Below are 22,445 nucleotides of genomic sequence, written 5' to 3' on the forward strand. Positions count from 1 at the left end.
CCTATTACTATAATTGATACACCTATTACTATAATTGATACGCCTATTACTATAATTGATATGCCTATTGCTATAATTGATATGCCTATTACTATAATTGACACACCTATTACTATAATTGATACACCTATTACTATAATTGATACACCTATTACTATAATTGATACACCTATTACTATAATTGATACACCTATTACTATAATTGATATGCCTATTACTATAATTGATACACCTATTACTATAATTGATACGCCTATTACTATAATTGATATGCCTATTGCTATAATTGATATGCCTATTACTATAATTGATACGCCTATTGCTGTAATTGATATGCCTATTACTATAATTGATACGCCTATTACTATAATTGACACACCTATTACTATAATTGATACACCTATTACTATAATTGATACGCCTATTACTATAATAGATACGCCCGTTACTATAATTGATACACCTATTACTATAATTGATACGCCTATTACTATAATTGATACACCTATTACTATAATTGATACGCCTATTACTATAATTGATACGCCTATTACTATAATTGATACGCCTATTACTATAATTGATACGCCTATTACTATAATTGATACGCCCATTACTATAATTGATACGCCTATTACTATAATTGATACACCTATTACTATAATTGACACACCTATTACTATAATTGATACGCCTATTACTATAATTGATACGCCTATTACTATAATTGATACGCCTATTACTATAATTGATACGCCTATTACTATAATTGATACGCCTATTACTATAATTGATACGCCTATTACTATAATTGATATGCCTATTACTATAATTGATACACCTATTACTATAATTGATACACCTATTACTATAATTGATACACCTATTACTATAATTGATATACCTATTACTATAATTGATACGCCTATTACTATAATTGATACGCCTATTACTATAATTGATACATCTATTACTATAATTGATACGCCTATTACTATAATTGATACGCCTATTACTATAATTGATACGCCTATTACTATAATTGATACGCCTATTACTATAATTGATACGCCTATTACTATAATTGATATGCCTATTGCTATAATTGATATGCCTATTACTATAATTGATACGCCTATTGCTGTAATTGATACGCCTATTACTATAATTGATACGCCTATTACTATAATTGATACACCTATTACTATAATTGATACGCCTATTACTATAATTGATACGCCTATTGCTATAATTGATATGCCTATTACTGTAATTGATACGCCTATTACTATAATTGATACGCCTATTACTATAATTGATACGCCTATTACTATAATTGATACGCCTATTACTATAATTGATACGCCTATTACTATAATTGATACGCCTATTACTATAATTGATACACCTATTACTATAATTGATACGCCTATTACTATAATTGATATGCCTATTGCTATAATTGATATGCCTATTACTATAATTGACACACCTATTACTATAATTGATACACCTATTACTATAATTGATACATCTATTACTATAATTGATACGCCTATTACTATAATTGATACGCCTATTACTATAATTGATACGCCTATTACTATAATTGATACACCTATTACTATAATTGATACGCCTATTACTATAATTGATACGCCTATTGCTGTAATTGATATGCCTATTACTATAATTGATACGCCTATTACTATAATTGACACACCTATTACTATAATTGATACACCTATTACTATAATTGATACGCCTATTACTATAATTGACACACCTATTACTATAATTGATACGCCTATTACTATAATTGATACGCCTATTACTATAATTGATACGCCTATTGCTGTAATTGATATGCCTATTGCTATAATTGACACGCCTGTTACTATAATTGATACACCTATTACTATAATTGATACGCCTATTGCTGTAATCGATATGCCTATTGCTATAATTGATACGCCTATTACTATAATTGATATACCTATTGCTATAATTGATACGCCTATTACTATAATTGATACACCTGTTACTATAATTGATACGCCTATTACTATAATTGATACACCTATTACTATAATTGATACGCCTATTACTATAATTGATACGCCTATTACTATAATTGATACGCCTATTACTATAATTGATACACCTATTACTATAATTGATATGCCTATTACTATAATTGATACGCCTATTACTATAATTGATACGCCTATTACTATAATTGATATGCCTATTACTATAATTGATACGCCTATTGCTGTAATTGATACGCCTATTACTATAATTGATACACCTATTACTATAATTGATACACCTATTACTATAATTGATATGCCTATTACTATAATTGATACGCCTATTGCTGTAATTGATACGCCTATTACTATAATTGATACACCTATTACTATAATTGATACACCTATTACTATAATTGATACACCTATTACTATAATTGATGCGCCTATTGCTATAATTGATACGCCTATTACTATAATTGATATACCTATTACTATAATTGATATACCTATTACTATAATTGATACACCTATTACTATAATTGATACGCCTATTACTATAATTGACACACCTATTACTATAATTGATACGCCTATTACTATAATTGATATGCCTATTACTATAATTGATACACCTATTACTATAATTGATACGCCTATTACTATAATTGATACGCCTATTACTATAATTGATACACCTATTACTATAATTGATACGCCTATTACTATAATTGATATGCCTATTGCTATAATTGATATGCCTATTACTATAATTGACACACCTATTACTATAATTGATACACCTATTACTATAATTGATACACCTATTACTATAATTGATACGCCTATTACTATAATTGATACACCTATTACTATAATTGATACGCCTATTACCATAATTGATACACCTATTACTATAATTGATACACCTATTACTATAATTGATACACCTATTACTATAATTGATACGCCTATTACTATAATTGATACGCCTATTACTATAATTGATACACCTATTACTATAATTGATACGCCTATTACTATAATTGATATGCCTATTGCTATAATTGATATGCCTATTACTATAATTGACACACCCATTACTATAATTGATACACCTATTACTATAATTGATGCGCCTATTACTATAATTGATACACCTATTACTATAATTGATACGCCTATTACTATAATTGATATGCCTATTGCTATAATTGATATGCCTATTACTATAATTGACACACCCATTACTATAATTGATACACCTATTACTATAATTGATACGCCTATTACTATAATTGATACGCCTATTACTATAATTGATACACCTATTACTATAATTGATACACCTATTACTATAATTGATACGCCTATTACTATAATTGATATGCCTATTGCTATAATTGATATGCCTATTACTATAATTGACACACCTATTACTATAATTGATACGCCTATTGCTGTAATCGATATGCCTATTGCTATAATTGATACACCTATTACTATAATTGATACGCCTATTACTATAATTGATACGCCTATTACTATAATTGATACACCTATTGCTGTAATTGATACATCTATTACTATAATTGATACGCCTATTACTATAATTGATACATCTATTACTATAATTGATACACCTATTACTATAATTGATACGCCTATTGCTGTAATTGATATGGCTATTACTATAATTGATATGCCTATTACTATAATTGATACACCTATTACTATAATTGATACGCCTATTACTATAATTGATACACCTATTACTATAATTGATACGCCTATTACTATAATTGATACACCTATTACTATAATTGATACATCTATTACTATAATTGATACGCCTATTACTATAATTGATACACCTATTACTATAATTGATACGCCTATTACTATAATTGATACACCTATTACTATAATTGATACGCCTATTACTATAATTGATACACCTATTACTATAATTGATACGCCTATTACTATAATTGATACACCTATTACTATAATTGATACGCCTATTACTATAATTGATACGCCCATTACTATAATTGACACACCTATTACTATAATTGATACGCCTATTACTATAATTGATACACCTATTACTATAATTGATACACCTATTACTATAATTGATACGCCTATTACTATAATTGATACACTTATTACTATAATTGATACGCCTATTACTATAATTGATATACCTATTACTATAATTGATACGCCTATTACTATAATTGATACGCCTATTACTATAATTGATACGCCTATTACTATAATTGATATTGCCTATTACTTTAATTGATACACCTATTACTATAATTGATACGCCTATTACTATAATTGATACACCTATTACTATAATTGATACGCCTATTACTATAATTGATACACTTATTACTATAATTGATACGCCTATTACTATAATTGATACACCTATTACTATAATTGATACGCCTATTACTATAATTGATACACCTATTACTATAATTGATACGCCTATTACTATAATTGATACACCTATTACTATAATTGATACGCCTATTACTATAATTGATACACCTATTACTATAATTGATACGCCTATTACTATAATTGATACGCCTATTACTATAATTGATACACCTATTACTATAATTGATACGCCTATTACTATAATTGATACACCTATTACTATAATTGATACGCCTATTACTATAATTGATACACCTATTACTATAATTGATACGCCTATTACTATAATTGATACACCTATTACTATAATTGATACGCCTATTACTATAATTGATACGCCTATTACTATAATTGATACACCTATTACTATAATTGATATTGCCTATTACTATAATTGATACACCTATTACTATAATTGATACGCCTATTACTATAATTGATACACCTATTACTATAATTGATACGCCTATTACTATAATTGATACACTTATTACTATAATTGATACGCCTATTACTATAATTGATACACCTATTACTATAATTGATACGCCTATTACTATAATTGATACACCTATTACTATAATTGATACGCCTATTACTATAATTGATACACCTATTACTATAATTGATACGCCTATTACTATAATTGATACACCTATTACGATAATTGATACGCCTATTACTATAATTGATACACCTATTACTATAATTGATACGCCTATTACTATAATTGATACACCTATTACTATAATTGATACGCCTATTACTATAATTGATACACCTATTACTATAATTGATACGCCTATTACTATAATTGATACACCTATTACTATAATTGATACGCCTATTACTATAATTGATACACCTATTACTATAATTGATACGCCTATTACTATAATTGATACGCCTATTGCTGTAATTGATACACCTATTACTATAATTGATACACCTATTACTATAATTGATACGCCTATTACTATAATTGATACGCCTATTGCTGTAATTGATATGCCTATTACTATAATTGATACGCCTATTACTATAATTGACACACCTATTACTATAATTGATACACCTATTACTATAATTGATACGCCTATTACTATAATAGATACGCCCGTTACTATAATTGATACACCTATTACTATAATTGATACGCCTATTACTATAATTGATACACCTATTACTATAATTGATACGCCTATTACTATAATTGATACACCTATTACTATAATTGATACGCCTATTACTATAATTGATACGCCTATTACTATAATTGATACGCCTATTACTATAATTGATACACCTATTACTATAATTGATACACCTATTACTATAATTGATACGCCTATTACTATAATAGATACGCCCGTTACTATAATTGATACACCTATTACTATAATTGATACGCCTATTACTATATTTGATACACCTATTACTATAATTGATACGCCTATTACTATAATTGATACGCCTATTACTATAATTGATACGCCTATTACTATAATTGATACGCCTATTACTATAATTGATACGCCCATTACTATAATTGATACGCCTATTACTATAATTGATACACCTATTACTATAATTGACACACCTATTACTATAATTGATACACCTATTACTATAATTGATACGCCTATTACTATAATTGATACGCCTATTACTATAATTGATACGCCTATTACTATAATTGATACGCCTATTACTATAATTGATACGCCTATTACTATAATTGATATGCCTATTACTATAATTGATACACCTATTACTATAATTGATACACCTATTACTATAATTGATACACCTATTACTATAATTGATATACCTATTACTATAATTGATACACCTATTACTATAATTGATACGCCTATTACTATAATTGATACATCTATTACTATAATTGATACGCCTATTACTATAATTGATACACCTATTACTATAATTGATACGCCTATTACTATAATTGATACACCTATTACTATAATTGATACGCCTATTACTATAATTGATATGCCTATTGCTATAATTGATATGCCTATTACTATAATTGATACGCCTATTGCTGTAATTGATACGCCTATTACTATAATTGATACGCCTATTACTATAATTGATACACCTATTACTATAATTGATACGCCTATTACTATAATTGATACGCCTATTGCTATAATTGATATGCCTATTACTATAATTGATACGCCTATTACTATAATTGATACGCCTATTACTATAATTGATACACCTATTACTATAATTGATACGCCTATTACTATAATTGATACACCTATTACTATAATTGATACGCCTATTACTATAATTGATATACCTATTGCTATAATTGATACGCCTATTACTATAATTGATACACCTATTACTATAATTGATACACCTATTACTATAATTGATACACCTATTACTATAATTGATACGCCTATTACTATAATTGATACGCCTATTACTATAATTGATATGCCTATTGCTATAATTGATATGCCTATTACTATAATTGACACACCTATTACTATAATTGATACACCTATTACTATAATTGATACACCTATTACTATAATTGATACACCTATTACTATAATTGATACACCTATTACTATAATTGATACGCCTATTACTATAATTGATATGCCTATTACTATAATTGATACGCCTATTACTATAATTGATACGCCTATTACTATAATTGATACGCCTATTACTATAATTGATACGCCTATTACTATAATTGATATGCCTATTGCTATAATTGATATGCCTATTACTATAATTGACACACCTATTACTATAATTGATACACCTATTACTATAATTGATACACCTATTACTATAATTGATACACCTATTACTATAATTGATACACCTATTACTATAATTGATACGCCTATTACTATAATTGATATGCCTATTACTATAATTGATACGCCTATTACTATAATTGATACGCCTATTACTATAATTGATACGCCTATTACTATAATTGATACGCCTATTACTATAATTGATATACCTATTACTATAATTGATATGCCTATTACTATAATTGATACACCTATTACTATAATTGATACACCTATTACTATAATTGATACACCTATTACTATAATTGATACACCTATTACTATAATTGATACGCCTATTGCTATAATTGATATGCCTATTACTATAATTGATACGCCTATTACTATAATTGATACGCCTATTACTATAATTGATACGCCTATTACTATAATTGATATGCCTATTGCTATAATTGATATGCCTATTACTATAATTGACACACCTATTACTATAATTGATACACCTATTACTATAATTGATACACCTATTACTATAATTGATACACCTATTACTATAATTGATACACCTATTACTATAATTGATACGCCTATTACTATAATTGATACGCCTATTACTATAATTGATACACCTATTACTATAATTGATACGCCTATTACTATAATTGATATGCCTATTGCTATAATTGATATGCCTATTACTATAATTGACACACCTATTACTATAATTGATACACCTATTACTATAATTGATACACCTATTACTATAATTGATACGCCTATTACTATAATTGATACACCTATTACTATAATTGATACGCCTATTACTATAATTGATACACCTATTACTATAATTGATACACCTATTACTATAATTGATACACCTATTACTATAATTGATACGCCTATTACTATAATTGATACGCCTATTACTATAATTGATACACCTATTACTATAATTGATACGCCTATTACTATAATTGATATGCCTATTGCTATAATTGATATGCCTATTACTATAATTGACACACCCATTACTATAATTGATACACCTATTACTATAATTGACACACCTATTACTATAATTGATACACCTATTACTATAATTGATACGCCTATTACTATAATAGATACGCCCGTTACTATAATTGATACACCTATTACTATAATTGATACGCCTATTACTATAATTGATACACCTATTACTATAATTGATACGCCTATTACTATAATTGATACACCTATTACTATAATTGATACGCCTATTACTATAATTGATACGCCTATTACTATAATTGATACGCCTATTACTATAATTGATACACCTATTACTATAATTGATACGCCTATTACTATAATTGATACGCCTATTGCTGTAATTGATATGCCTATTACTATAATTGATACGCCTATTACTATAATTGACACACCTATTACTATAATTGATACACCTATTACTATAATTGATACGCCTATTACTATAATAGATACGCCCGTTACTATAATTGATACACCTATTACTATAATTGATACACCTATTACTATAATTGATACGCCTATTACTATAATTGATACACCTATTACTATAATTGATACGCCTATTACTATAATTGATACGCCTATTACTATAATTGATACGCCTATTACTATAATTGATACACCTATTACTATAATTGATACGCCTATTACTATAATTGATACGCCTATTGCTGTAATTGATATGCCTATTACTATAATTGATACGCCCATTACTATAATTGATACGCCTATTACTATAATTGATACACCTATTACTATAATTGACACACCTATTACTATAATTGATACACCTATTACTATAATTGATACGCCTATTACTATAATTGATACGCCTATTACTATAATTGATATGCCTATTACTATAATTGATACGCCTATTACTATAATTGATACACCTATTACTATAATTGATACGCCTATTACTATAATTGATACGCCTATTGCTGTAATTGATACGCCTATTACTATAATTGATACGCCTATTACTATAATTGATACGCCTATTACTATAATTGATACGCCTATTACTATAATTGATACGCCCATTACTATAATTGATACGCCTATTACTATAATTGATACACCTATTACTATAATTGACACACCTATTACTATAATTGATACACCTATTACTATAATTGATACGCCTATTACTATAATTGATACGCCTATTACTATAATTGATATGCCTATTACTATAATTGATACGCCTATTACTATAATTGATACACCTATTACTATAATTGACACACCTATTACTATAATTGATACACCTATTACTATAATTGATACGCCTATTACTATAATTGATACGCCTATTACTATAATTGATACGCCTATTACTATAATTGATACACCTATTACTATAATTGATACGCCTATTACTATAATTGATACGCCTATTACTATAATTGATACGCCTATTACTATAATTGACACACCTATTACTATAATTGATACACCTATTACTATAATTGATACGCCTATTACTATAATTGATACGCCTATTACTATAATTGATACACCTATTACTATAATTGATACGCCTATTACTATAATTGATACATCTATTACTATAATTGATACGCCTATTACTATAATTGATACACCTATTACTATAATTGATACGCCTATTACTATAATTGATACACCTATTACTATAATTGATACGCCTATTACTATAATTGATATGCCTATTGCTATAATTGATATGCCTATTACTATAATTGATACGCCTATTGCTGTAATTGATACGCCTATTACTATAATTGATACGCCTATTACCATAATTGATACACCTATTACTATAATTGATACGCCTATTACTATAATTGATACGCCTATTGCTATAATTGATATGCCTATTACTATAATTGATACGCCTATTACTATAATTGATACGCCTATTACTATAATTGATACGCCTATTACTATAATTGATACGCCTATTACTATAATTGATACGCCTATTGCTGTAATTGATACACCTATTACTATAATTGATACACCTATTACTATAATTGATACACCTATTACTATAATTGATACGCCTATTACTATAATTGATACACCTATTACTATAATTGATACGCCTATTACTATAATTGATACACCTATTACTATAATTGATACGCCTATTACTATAATTGATATGCCTATTGCTATAATTGATATGCCTATTACTATAATTGACACACCTATTACTATAATTGATACACCTATTACTATAATTGATACACCTATTACTATAATTGATACACCTATTACTATAATTGATACACCTATTACTATAATTGATATGCCTATTACTATAATTGATACACCTATTACTATAATTGATACGCCTATTACTATAATTGATATGCCTATTACTATAATTGATACACCTATTACTATAATTGATACACCTATTACTATAATTGATATGCCTATTACTATAATTGATATACCTATTACTATAATTGATACACCTATTACTATAATTGATACGCCTATTACCATAATTGATACACCTATTACTATAATTGATACGCCTATTACTATAATTGATACGCCTATTGCTATAATTGATATGCCTATTACTATAATTGATACGCCTATTACTATAATTGATACGCCTATTACTATAATTGATACGCCTATTACTATAATTGATATGCCTATTACTATAATTGACACACCTATTACTATAATTGATACACCTATTACTATAATTGATACACCTATTACTATAATTGATACACCTATTACTATAATTGATACACCTATTACTATAATTGATACGCCTATTACTATAATTGATACGCCTATTACTATAATTGATACACCTATTACTATAATTGATACGCCTATTACTATAATTGATATGCCTATTGCTATAATTGATATGCCTATTACTATAATTGACACACCTATTACTATAATTGATACACCTATTACTATAATTGATACACCTATTACTATAATTGATACGCCTATTACTATAATTGATACACCTATTACTATAATTGATACGCCTATTACTATAATTGATACACCTATTACTATAATTGATACACCTATTACTATAATTGATACACCTATTACTATAATTGATACGCCTATTACTATAATTGATACGCCTATTACTATAATTGATACACCTATTACTATAATTGATACGCCTATTACTATAATTGATACACCTATTACTATAATTGATACGCCTATTACTATAATTGATACACCTATTACTATAATTGATACGCCTATTACTATAATTGATACGCCTATTTCTGTAATTGATATGCCTATTACTATAATTGATACGCCTATTACTATAATTGATACGCCTATTACTATAATTGACACACCTATTACTATAATTGATACACCTATTACTATAATTGATACGCCTATTACTATAATTGATACGCCTATTGCTGTAATTGATATGCCTATTGCTATAATTGATACGCCTATTACTATAATTGATACACCTATTACTATAATTGATACATCTATTACTATAATTGATACGCCTATTACTATAATTGATACGCCTATTACTATAATTGATACGCCTATTACTATAATTGATACACCTATTACTATAATTGATACGCCTATTACTATAATTGATACGCCTATTGCTGTAATTGATATGCCTATTACTATAATTGATACGCCTATTACTATAATTGACACACCTATTACTATAATTGATACACCTATTACTATAATTGATACGCCTATTACTATAATTGATACACCTATTACTATAATTGATACGCCTATTACTATAATTGATACGCCTATTGCTGTAATTGATATGCCTATTGCTATAATTGACACGCCTGTTACTATAATTGATACACCTATTACTATAATTGATACGCCTATTGCTGTAATTGATATGCCTATTGCTATAATTGATACGCCTATTACTATAATTGATATACCTATTGCTATAATTGATATGCCTATTACTATAATTGATACACCTGTTACTATAATTGATACGCCTATTACTATAATTGATACACCTATTACTATAATTGATACGCCTATTACTATAATTGATACGCCTATTACTATAATTGATACGCCTATTACTATAATTGATACACCTATTACTATAATTGATATGCCTATTACTATAATTGATACGCCTATTGCTGTAATTGATACGCCTATTACTATAATTGATACACCTATTACTATAATTGATACACCTATTACTATAATTGATATGCCTATTACTATAATTGATACGCCTATTGCTGTAATTGATACGCCTATTACTATAATTGATACACCTATTACTATAATTGATACACCTATTACTATAATTGATACACCTATTACTATAATTGATGCGCCTATTGCTATAATTGATACGCCTATTACTATAATTGATATACCTATTACTATAATTGATACACCTATTACTATAATTGATACACCTATTACTATAATTGATGCGCCTATTGCTATAATTGATACGCCTATTACTATAATTGATATACCTATTACTATAATTGATATACCTATTACTATAATTGATACGCCTATTACTATAATTGATACGCCTATTACTATAATTGACACACCTATTACTATAATTGATACGCCTATTACTATAATTGATATGCCTATTACTATAATTGATACACCTATTACTATAATTGATACGCCTATTACTATAATTGACACGCCTGTTACTATAATTGATACATCTATTACTATAATTCCAGGCGAATCTTGTCCAACAATCAAGAGTTTGTATCAATTTTTGGAGTACTACGCTTACAATTATCACTGATGAAGTTGATCAGTGTTATAATGTTATGGAGGCTTCAGTTCTCAAATACTAGCTAATTTATTACTATGTACAAATGACTCTTTTAGTCATTACAAAACACACTAATATTCTAAATTTTATTCTATTTACTGAATTCCTTGTAGTTGCTCCAACTATCATTTGCATAATGGAACAATTTAATTGATTAACTTCTTTTCCTGACGAAGTATTGGTCAATTTTACAAACTATGGGTATTGAGGGGTTATGAGAGAGTATAACTTATAGTTTGTGATTGTCAATAATTCCTGAGTTCTAAGGCACCATACTAGTGTGATCAGCCTGAGAGAAAACACAGCTTAATGCCATGACAGTCACATGTTTGTTATACAGTGAAACATGGATAACTCGCCCTTGGATATAGCGAACACATGGTTAACTCGACTGGATTTGCTTGGTCCGTTCCCACGCAATGATAAATGGCTCTATATAACTCGAACTCAACACTGTTATAACGAACTGTTTTTTGCCCAACGGCTACCGAAACAGTTGCTATCGCTTTAGAAAATCACTTTATTCCAAGCCATAGAGGTAAACCTCAACTTTTCGTAATTCATAAGCGTCGTTATTACCTCCATCGGCAAAATATTTTTGTCAACGACTGTTCTATAGGTTTGGTGAAATTTGATTTATACTGCTATACGATGAATAGCACGGGCTAGCCGGGTCACGGGCGCAAGGATTTTCGCCACGCACATACAAAACAAAAACAGCATGTTGTTTTTGTTTTGTATTTGCGTGGCGAAAATCCTTGAGTGCGTGACCCGGCTAGCCCGTGATGAATAGTTTTCCGACGCTGATTCCGTGTTGAATTAACGTCGGAATGTTGAATGTTTAAAACGTCTTAAAAATTGTTGTAATTAAACGTATACGTTGTCTTAGCTAACAAAAACTATTCATCGTTTGACCTAAACACAAAATACGTGTGTACATTCAATAAGTATCCATTCAAAAAGCGTGAGTGATATACAATGTACCGTAAAACCTCGTAAAACTTTTAATTGAACTGCCTCGGAGTGTTGCTCTCAACGAATCCCAGATAAAGTAAGGTAATCTTTGCATAAACTTCAAGAAAGATCGGCAAAATTGATCGTGGGTAAAACGCTCAAAAGAAAAAGATGTCTTTTCTTTGAGCATTTCAGCAACGATCAAGTTTTGCCAATGTCAATCTAAAAAATGTCCTGGCAATAACATCACCTCAAACAACAAACCAATCTCAAGCGATAGAAAAATCTCTATAATTTTTGATAAAAACGTTTTAAACTTTACATTAGAAGCATTTAATTTGAAACAAGCCATTTGTGCTTTTGATTTATATTATAGTTTGTATATGTTCATGTATCTACTAATAAATAAATAAATACATGGACTTGTGACAGTGCTCTGATAACTTGAACACTCTGATAATTCGAACACTTTTGCTCGGTCCCTTGAAGTTTGAGTTATCCGAGTTTCACTGTATTTCAAATAGTAGCTGAACAAACAGGAGTTGTCATCTCCCATTATACAGCTATTTATACTGTTTGTACACTAATAGCTGGTTTGTATAAGGTCATTCACTAATGCTGATTTAATAGATTATACTAGTCAAACCTTGACATACAAGTGCCCAACGTATGAGAAAATCAAGGTACGCGCAGAGTTTCAAGCAAGTTTTTCTCGTGAGATAAGAGTAATCTTTGAGATACGAACCGGCTCTCGTTGGCCACTATACGGCCAAGTATGGGAGAAGCCGCTTTCGAGAACAGCCTTGCTTGATCTTTCTTCTCGAATCAGTTTTAAAGTAACGTGAGGAGGGAAGTGTCAAACCGGAAACAGAATGAAAAATTTAGACAACAAAATTTAAGTTCAGTAAAAAATTATAGCTTAGCTTTAAGTATGAGTTTAGAAAGCTAAATTCTTGTTAACTAATTTCAGTTTCTGTTGTGTAGTATCACAAAAGTTTAGTGTACCGAATGTGTTGCTATGAAGTCTCTCTCAGACAACTGTTAGCCTCTACGTCTGTCTTGAAGGTAAAAACTTACAGTAGTGTACATAGTAATGTTACATTTTATTTTAGATTGTAACAACTTAATAGGTATTTGTTACTTTGTTAGTGTAGGTACTGATATGCAACAATTAAAAAACCTTTTTTTATTGTAATATCCTGTTTTATGTTGTTTTTTCATAGTATGGTACCGGATTAATTTGTATTTAGTTTGTATAGGAAGTAGTGCCTTGAGAAATGAGTAAAATGACATATGAGCTCAAGTTAGAATGAAATAAGCTCATTTGTCAAGGTGATTGTATTATGGTGAGCAATTTAATAATGCATTACTTCAGCTCTTCATTTAGGTCTACTTGCTTGACACGCAGAATGTCAAGTAAAGGAGTTGTTTCCCCATGGTAGTTTTTAATTGTTAAGCTCCTCTTTATCAGATGTTATCTCTCTCGTCCTAACTAGGGTTTGACTAGTCCTTAGTGGCAGTTTGACTTGCCAGTTGGACCACTTCTTTGTCACCATCTTTTTTCAGATAATTTACAGATTTTATACTCATTGCAGCCGTTTGGTAAGAGAATGGGCACCAAAACGGACAATAGGAAGCTATACCCCCTCTTTTTAGTGGAAGCTGCGAGAATTACCATTCCTGGTTCTGGTAGAGCCATTCTTCTTTCAGCAGACAAAAACTGCATGAGAAGGGTCAGTCTTTTCTAGTCCTTGAGTGCTGCCTTTATAACCTCTCAATGTCATTGAGAACATGACTTTTTATCAAGTAACATTTGAACATAATGCCAACATTTGTTTCAGTGTCCTTGACATATTTGTAAACAGCAAATCAATGCAATTTATATTATAAACATTTAAAACTAATATCAGTGAGGCCTTTGAGAACCTTACTGCTGTAAGTTTTTATTTACAGCTGTTTTAACTGCAGACTACAATCAACTCGGAAGTTTGCTTTTGCTTATTGTCTTACCACAAGCACTATATTTTCCAGGTACTGCCAAAGGTGAGAGAATGGTGGGTGGTGCCTAGGACAACCTTCCTGAACCATGGAGGCATACGGTCATGTATATATGTGTTAAGACGCACAGCCAAGATTTGGTGACAGCCGCCTTTCCAGAGGTTGCTCGGGTTCTAGTGAATTGTTGACTGACAGAGGATGGTGCTAAATTCTGTGATGCGGCTACTCACATTATTCCAGCTGTCTAAACGTGATTATCAGATATAGTAGTACAAGAATATTCCCAATTACTAACATGAACATAGCAGATCCAATTGTACATCAAAGAAGAGCAGGAGAGATTATTATTATTATTCTCGCTATATGAAGTCATTACAAAGACAATACTAGACACACAAATTGACTATTACAAACAATGGTAATCACTAGCGTATGGCTGAGGTGCATGATTGTATTCCTGGAATAGCTGACTACTCTTTCCTGGGCTTACGTTTCCGTACACTGCCATTTGGGTCAGCGCTGCCAATTTGCTCAGCTTCTCCTTCATCTTTGTCTGTTTCTGGTGGTGCTGGCGATTCAATCGCAGGTGGTTCAGTCGGAGGAGGTTCAGTCGGAGCTGCTTCCTTGGACTTGTCCTTTTTGGATTTCTATAATACAGATTCAATGAATGAGACGAGAACTCATCCTTGTGTTTTTATGTAATGTATTATCTATTTGTGGTATGGGCCGTTTGAGCTCTTAGCCAGGTGTGATGGATTTGACCAAAGATAACAAGTGGGTAAAGATCAACAGTAAATATATAGTATGGCGTTTAAAAACATTTGTTAGTCGAGTTGCTATGAGCAACATTGAAGAAGCAGTACCTCACTTGTTTTTATACCTAAAATGTGCTTAAATATTTTTCATAATTAAGTTTCCTTGAAATTGAGTTGTGAGCAAGATAGTTGTTTTCAGAGCAAGTAATGTTTACCATTTAAAAATAGCAAAAAATTTAGATTGACTGAAGGCATTGTCATACAAGAATGCGAAACCTAGACAAATGCATTGGGGGAGAGTTGATTGCCCCTCACTAATGTGCACCAGGTTGAGCTCAGCTGCAGTACACTATTTGCTTATAGGACACAAACCAGGCTGATTAAAAGCCATGCGCAAATAAGTAAAGCTCTACGACCAGTAGTTATAGAGAACTTATATTTATAATTTTAGAGTCGATGTTTGATGCAGAATATAGCTTGAGCATAGTTGATAACTATTCAATAAATGTTTTATGGTGAATGCTTACTGAAATTAATTATGCCGCTTTCACTGAACACTGAGACGTCCTCGCCAAATGATGAGACACAGGCTAAGATGATTAAGCACAGGCTAAGAACCATCGCTTAAAAATTACATTTGATAGTTCGATTTGCGGTTATGCCACTGCGTAATAGTGCCTGTCTGCCATGACCGATAGGCCTAATAATTTTCCTAAAGCAAACAACTACAGTACATGTAACCAAGTACATCAATTACATATCAGATATAAAACATACTGTACATACCTTGGTTTGTTTTACAGGTGTTTTTGCAATCTCCACTTTGCTATATTGCCTCATATCTACAGGCTGGACTGGCTTGGGTGGATAAATGCAATCACACATGATCACAAGCATCTGTTAGATAGAGACACCAGCATATCGGTTTAAGTATTTTCAGATTTGGCTAGCAAGCATTGTAGATCGCATTTCGCAAATCTGATTTCATTTTGAATATAATGGAAAAGGGTTTCCTTTCCACCTTCAATAATAGCTATATGATAAAAGATTTTGCTTTAATGTCCATCACAACGCTTTCTACTATTGTAAGTATATGAGATTTCTAAATCAGACAAATAATGCGGCGAGAATAAAAAGGAAACATCAAAGGCTAAAGATCACATGACTAACCTTATCTCCATATATATATACATGTATACTAAGATCACAGTCACTAAATGACATAGCCAGTTTTTCAAGAATGGTTACTATATATAAACTGAATAAAATACTGAAAGAGCTCTATATACATAAGCAAAGATTTGCAAATTATCAACATATTACAGGTGGATGGTGCTTGCTAAACGGGGGGGGGGGGAACACGGCCATCTTGTAATGTGGTAGGAGATTGATAGTACTTACCATTCCTAATACAAGCCCAATAATAATTGTCAGTACAGCAAAGATGACATATACAACTGGGCTAGGCATTCCATGCACCTCTGTCAGCTGTTCATGTACATCCTACAAGAAGTGAACAAAAATTCTAGAAGAGAAACTAAATTATTAAAAGAATTAAACTTTTAAAATTTTAATTCATTGTAACACATCACGCTGTTCCATGGTAAATCCTGTTTTTGCATGGAGTGGCTATTTAACCTAGAGGCACTAAGAGTGATAACCAACACAGATATGTAATGAGGCTGTCTGAACAAACAGCAGTTACACAAGAGTGGGGAAACTGAAACATCCAGCATGCTACTATTGATAGCCCTAGTAAAACAGTTTCGTTTTAAGAAGATATGTTCTGTGAATCCCCTGCCAATACATGAATGATTTAAAATAAGTAACTCGACAGGTTTAGAATTTCTATGAAACAAGAAATCAAACACTTGTACATATGAACACAGCAGACAGAAGAGGCACAGAAGATGCCAAACTCACTTTTATAAAGTTGGCGAATCTAAAGAAATATGCAACTGCCTTCATCCTGCAATAGAATGATTCCAGCTGAATGATGCAATGCATATGTAATTTATTAAGAGCTGCACAAACACATGAGCTCATTGAGGAGACAAATGCTAATCAATATAGGTCTGAACAAATTGGTACATTAAAACACACAGATACTTTTGAAGCTTGTGGAGCATGCGAACTATAGTACAGACAATATCTTACTGTATGGAATTTGGGCTCTTCCACCACTCTACAGGGTCAATATGCCTCCATGACTTATCATTGATCCAGTTGACAAAGGCGTCTTGTGTTCTAGCCCCGGTGTAAGGACGTACTATGCCATCCTTCACACTGAAATTCATTTATACCTGCTTTACTTGTTTCAGAGCCAACCAAGGCAATAGGAAACTCTTTATTTGACATCCTTAAATATATGATGTCATTCATTAAGTTCCCTAATGCTTCTTATATGAGCTGTCATAAGAAACTAATATGCTATGGGGAAGATAAAAAGGATTCATGAACTCACAAAGCTGCCATGAGAAAACGAAGAACTAAACAGCAGTCCATGTCGCTAGTACAACCATACCTCACAACCTAGGGAGGTTACTAAAGACATTCATCTCTACTGTCTGTCATAATAAGGTATAAAATTATGGAACAACACTAAATATAGGAGATTGCTTTAGATTCCCAAACACCCTTGAATATTTTGAAACACCGAAAGAATACTCACTGGAATAATGTTGGCAGTTGAAAAACTAGAAACTGGCCACTCAAACCTGGAACAGAAGAAATGTAAATTAACACACAAAACTTACCTGTAATCATGTAATCTGATGAACAAACTTAGATCTATCACAAGTGTGTATGCATAAATATTTTAGAGGATATTAAACTCTAAACAGCTGAATATATCAAGCAAACTAAAACGAATAATAATGGTAAAGTATCAATACTGTGTGTCAGATAATCAGAAAAAACCTACGAAAACACAGAGCAAACATTAAACTAAGTTTTAGCCACCAATGTGAAAAATTAACTGTTTAGTCTAGTGGTGGTAGATCTATATAAAATACTCAAATGACCTAATGACCTAATTTAGTCTAATGATACAATAAGTGGAAGAACCAATTACAATGCAACTAAATAGCCTAAGGTCTGCTTTACAAAATTTGATGGCCTTAAACCCTAGCTACTGCTACTTAACCAGGCATTACATGAATAGTCAGTCATGGGCACTATATAGTGAGAACATGATGCCCTTTTCTCGTCAAACTATAGATTCTTCTGTCTTACAGCTTGCAGTATGCAATGCATTTGTAATATTTAGCGTTTGAAAGCATCATTATTTTCAACAACTGACCAAAATCTTAGAACGAAAGGCATCAGCATCTATCAAATTTAAAGAAAAAACTGTCAATTAGAAAACCATTGTGACTAGATGCGTTTTAGATATACCGACAGACATTAGTGTATTCTATTTTCATGCGCTCAACCACCATTGGAATCTAATATAACAAGCAATTGGGTCCACAACATGCATTCATAGCTTTGTTCTAATAGAAATCCTAGAACCAGTAGGCCTACATACCATCATAGCTTACATATATATATGCGCTAGCACTTTTTTCTCAACAACCATCTCTAGGAACGTTAGTTACATCAGCATTCATAGTGTGTAAAATTTTCACCATCATGGAAAAGGGTAGCAGCCTGTAATACTTCTGAACAAGCAAACAATTTACAAAACACTGTGATCCCATTCAATGTGTACTAAAGCAAATAGGTTTTATGCCACTTACCCGGATTTTTATTAATGTCTACTAATCCTACAGATATGGATAAATCCTCACTCCATTGTCTAGCAAAGGATTGCCAAGTTGGCTTAAGGCTTTGACATGCTGGACACCATGGAGCATAGCTAGGACATAAATGAAATGCATTCTTTATGAGCAAACAAGTTAGATAGATTACTCAAACCTTCAGCAAGAATTATGAACATATGATTGCTAAACTTTACAATTCGACAAAAACTGCCAGATAAGTATTATTGACAGCTCAGCAAAGAGAAAATAATCAAAGCAAATCTTTTCTTCTAAAAGTCAATGCAATCGCTTAAATCGTATAAGCACAGCAACTATGCGAGAGCAGGTGAAAAGCCACCAGGCTCAGCAGTGTACGAAATCCTTTTATTACGAGCTGCTGCCGAGAAACTATTTCCACAATCACCAGTTTTTCTGTACAAAACGCATTTGTCACAAACACTAATTTCTCTGCTAGTGGAAGTTTACTATGTAAAATATGCGTGTAATAGTTTTGAAACAAATACAAATTTAACAAAAACTGTCGACGAACTTCTTTAATTCTATATTTCATGCTACAATCCACGCGACCAGATTTCAAATTGATAGAAAAGAATTCAAACTTTTTGCATTCAAAATAAATACGTACAACACGTTACAATCGTAAGTGTTATTACATTTTCTCCAACGTGAACATACCTGCCAACTCTCACACATTGGGCGTGAGACTCACGCAATCACCCCAAAGAAAAAATGAAAATGCGTGAGAAATGCGTGAGATTTTTGCCCCAATTCCCACAACTTTATATATACTATCATTGATACGTCAACTGCCCCAAAACCAAATCTCACACATTGCCCCCACTCTTGGGTTGGCAGGTCTGAACGTGAATCACTCAAACATTGTGAAGTTTGGATATTATCACTTTTACGCAAGTAATTTTATTAACAAAACCAATGCATAACTAAAGTCTCACGTAAAAACACATTAAAACAGAATTAACTGCAGATCAAGCACAGTCCAGTACTAAATAATTCTACGAAACTGAGACTACAATGTGTGAGACACGAAAATGACTGGTTATACTCACAACATAACCATCCATTCTCCAGAAAACAATTCGTAGGCGTTTTCTTCGTCGATCTCTATGCCAGAAAATTTCGGCGTGCAATGCACCGAAACAGTAATGTAACTTATGTAGATTAAAATCAAAAGTAGAGAAAAATTACAGCCGGAAACGTGTAGCAACATTTTCAAGAAATGAAGTTGTTTGACTAAGTAAAATCGAAGGAGGAGACGACTCTCACTATGAAATATATGATCTGGGACTAGCTAGATATTTTTACAGCAAATATGTACGTATATACATGTATATACATACACATACTGTATAAGCATTTATATATAATTTGTATATGTACATATATATGTATATAAATATGTATATATTGATATTCAGCCACATACTGACATAAACATCATAACTAAATTTAACATTATTTTGTGCTTGACATGTTTATGCAGCATTTATACATGGTCCTTGTATGACAATGAAACAAAATTTTGGTTAAATGCAGTAACAATAATTACCAAAGACACTCAATTATATTGTATTAAAACTAGCAATCAAACAAAAGTGCCTGTCTGGCTGTTGTTACAAAAAGGTGCAGTATCTCATAAAACCAGTAGAGAAATCTTTACTATAATAAGAGCCATGCCTATTCGTCTTTCTGTCCGAAGCCACAAAGCCACGAAAGAAATAGCGCACTTCTTAGGAATCAAGCCCGGATATTCGGAATCCCAGGCTAGCACATTA

At 30.8% G+C, this 22,445-nt stretch overlaps 2 protein-coding genes across 2 annotated transcripts in view; one reads left to right on the forward strand and one right to left on the reverse strand.

The window, feature by feature from the left end:
• The window catches only part of LOC137387282 (tRNA (guanine(6)-N2)-methyltransferase THUMP3-like), a 105,077-nt gene extending 88,762 nt beyond the window's left edge, over nucleotides 1–16,315 (forward strand). Inside the window, exons 9-10 of the mRNA XM_068073635.1 lie at nucleotides 15,731–15,868; nucleotides 16,167–16,315. Coding sequence (XP_067929736.1) covers nucleotides 15,731–15,868; nucleotides 16,167–16,277 — 249 coding nt within the window. The 3' untranslated portion in view covers nucleotides 16,278–16,315. The remainder of the gene's footprint in view (nucleotides 1–15,730; nucleotides 15,869–16,166) is intronic.
• A 149-nt stretch (nucleotides 16,316–16,464) lies between these two features.
• On the reverse strand, nucleotides 16,465–21,873 carry LOC137387283 (thioredoxin-related transmembrane protein 1-like). The gene is made up of 8 exons (XM_068073637.1): nucleotides 21,720–21,873; nucleotides 20,629–20,747; nucleotides 19,560–19,605; nucleotides 19,046–19,174; nucleotides 18,812–18,857; nucleotides 18,290–18,391; nucleotides 17,675–17,785; nucleotides 16,465–16,780 (listed from the first exon to the last, which is right to left on the reverse strand). The coding sequence occupies exons 1-8, from the start codon at nucleotides 21,728–21,730 to the stop codon at nucleotides 16,604–16,606; spliced, it is 741 nt and encodes a 246-aa protein (XP_067929738.1). The 5' UTR covers nucleotides 21,731–21,873; the 3' UTR covers nucleotides 16,465–16,603.
• Nucleotides 21,874–22,445: the final 572 nt, after the last annotated feature.

Source organism: Watersipora subatra, chromosome 2 (genome assembly GCF_963576615.1).
Source record: "Watersipora subatra chromosome 2, tzWatSuba1.1, whole genome shotgun sequence".
Taxonomy (NCBI): domain Eukaryota; kingdom Metazoa; phylum Bryozoa; class Gymnolaemata; order Cheilostomatida; family Watersiporidae; genus Watersipora; species Watersipora subatra.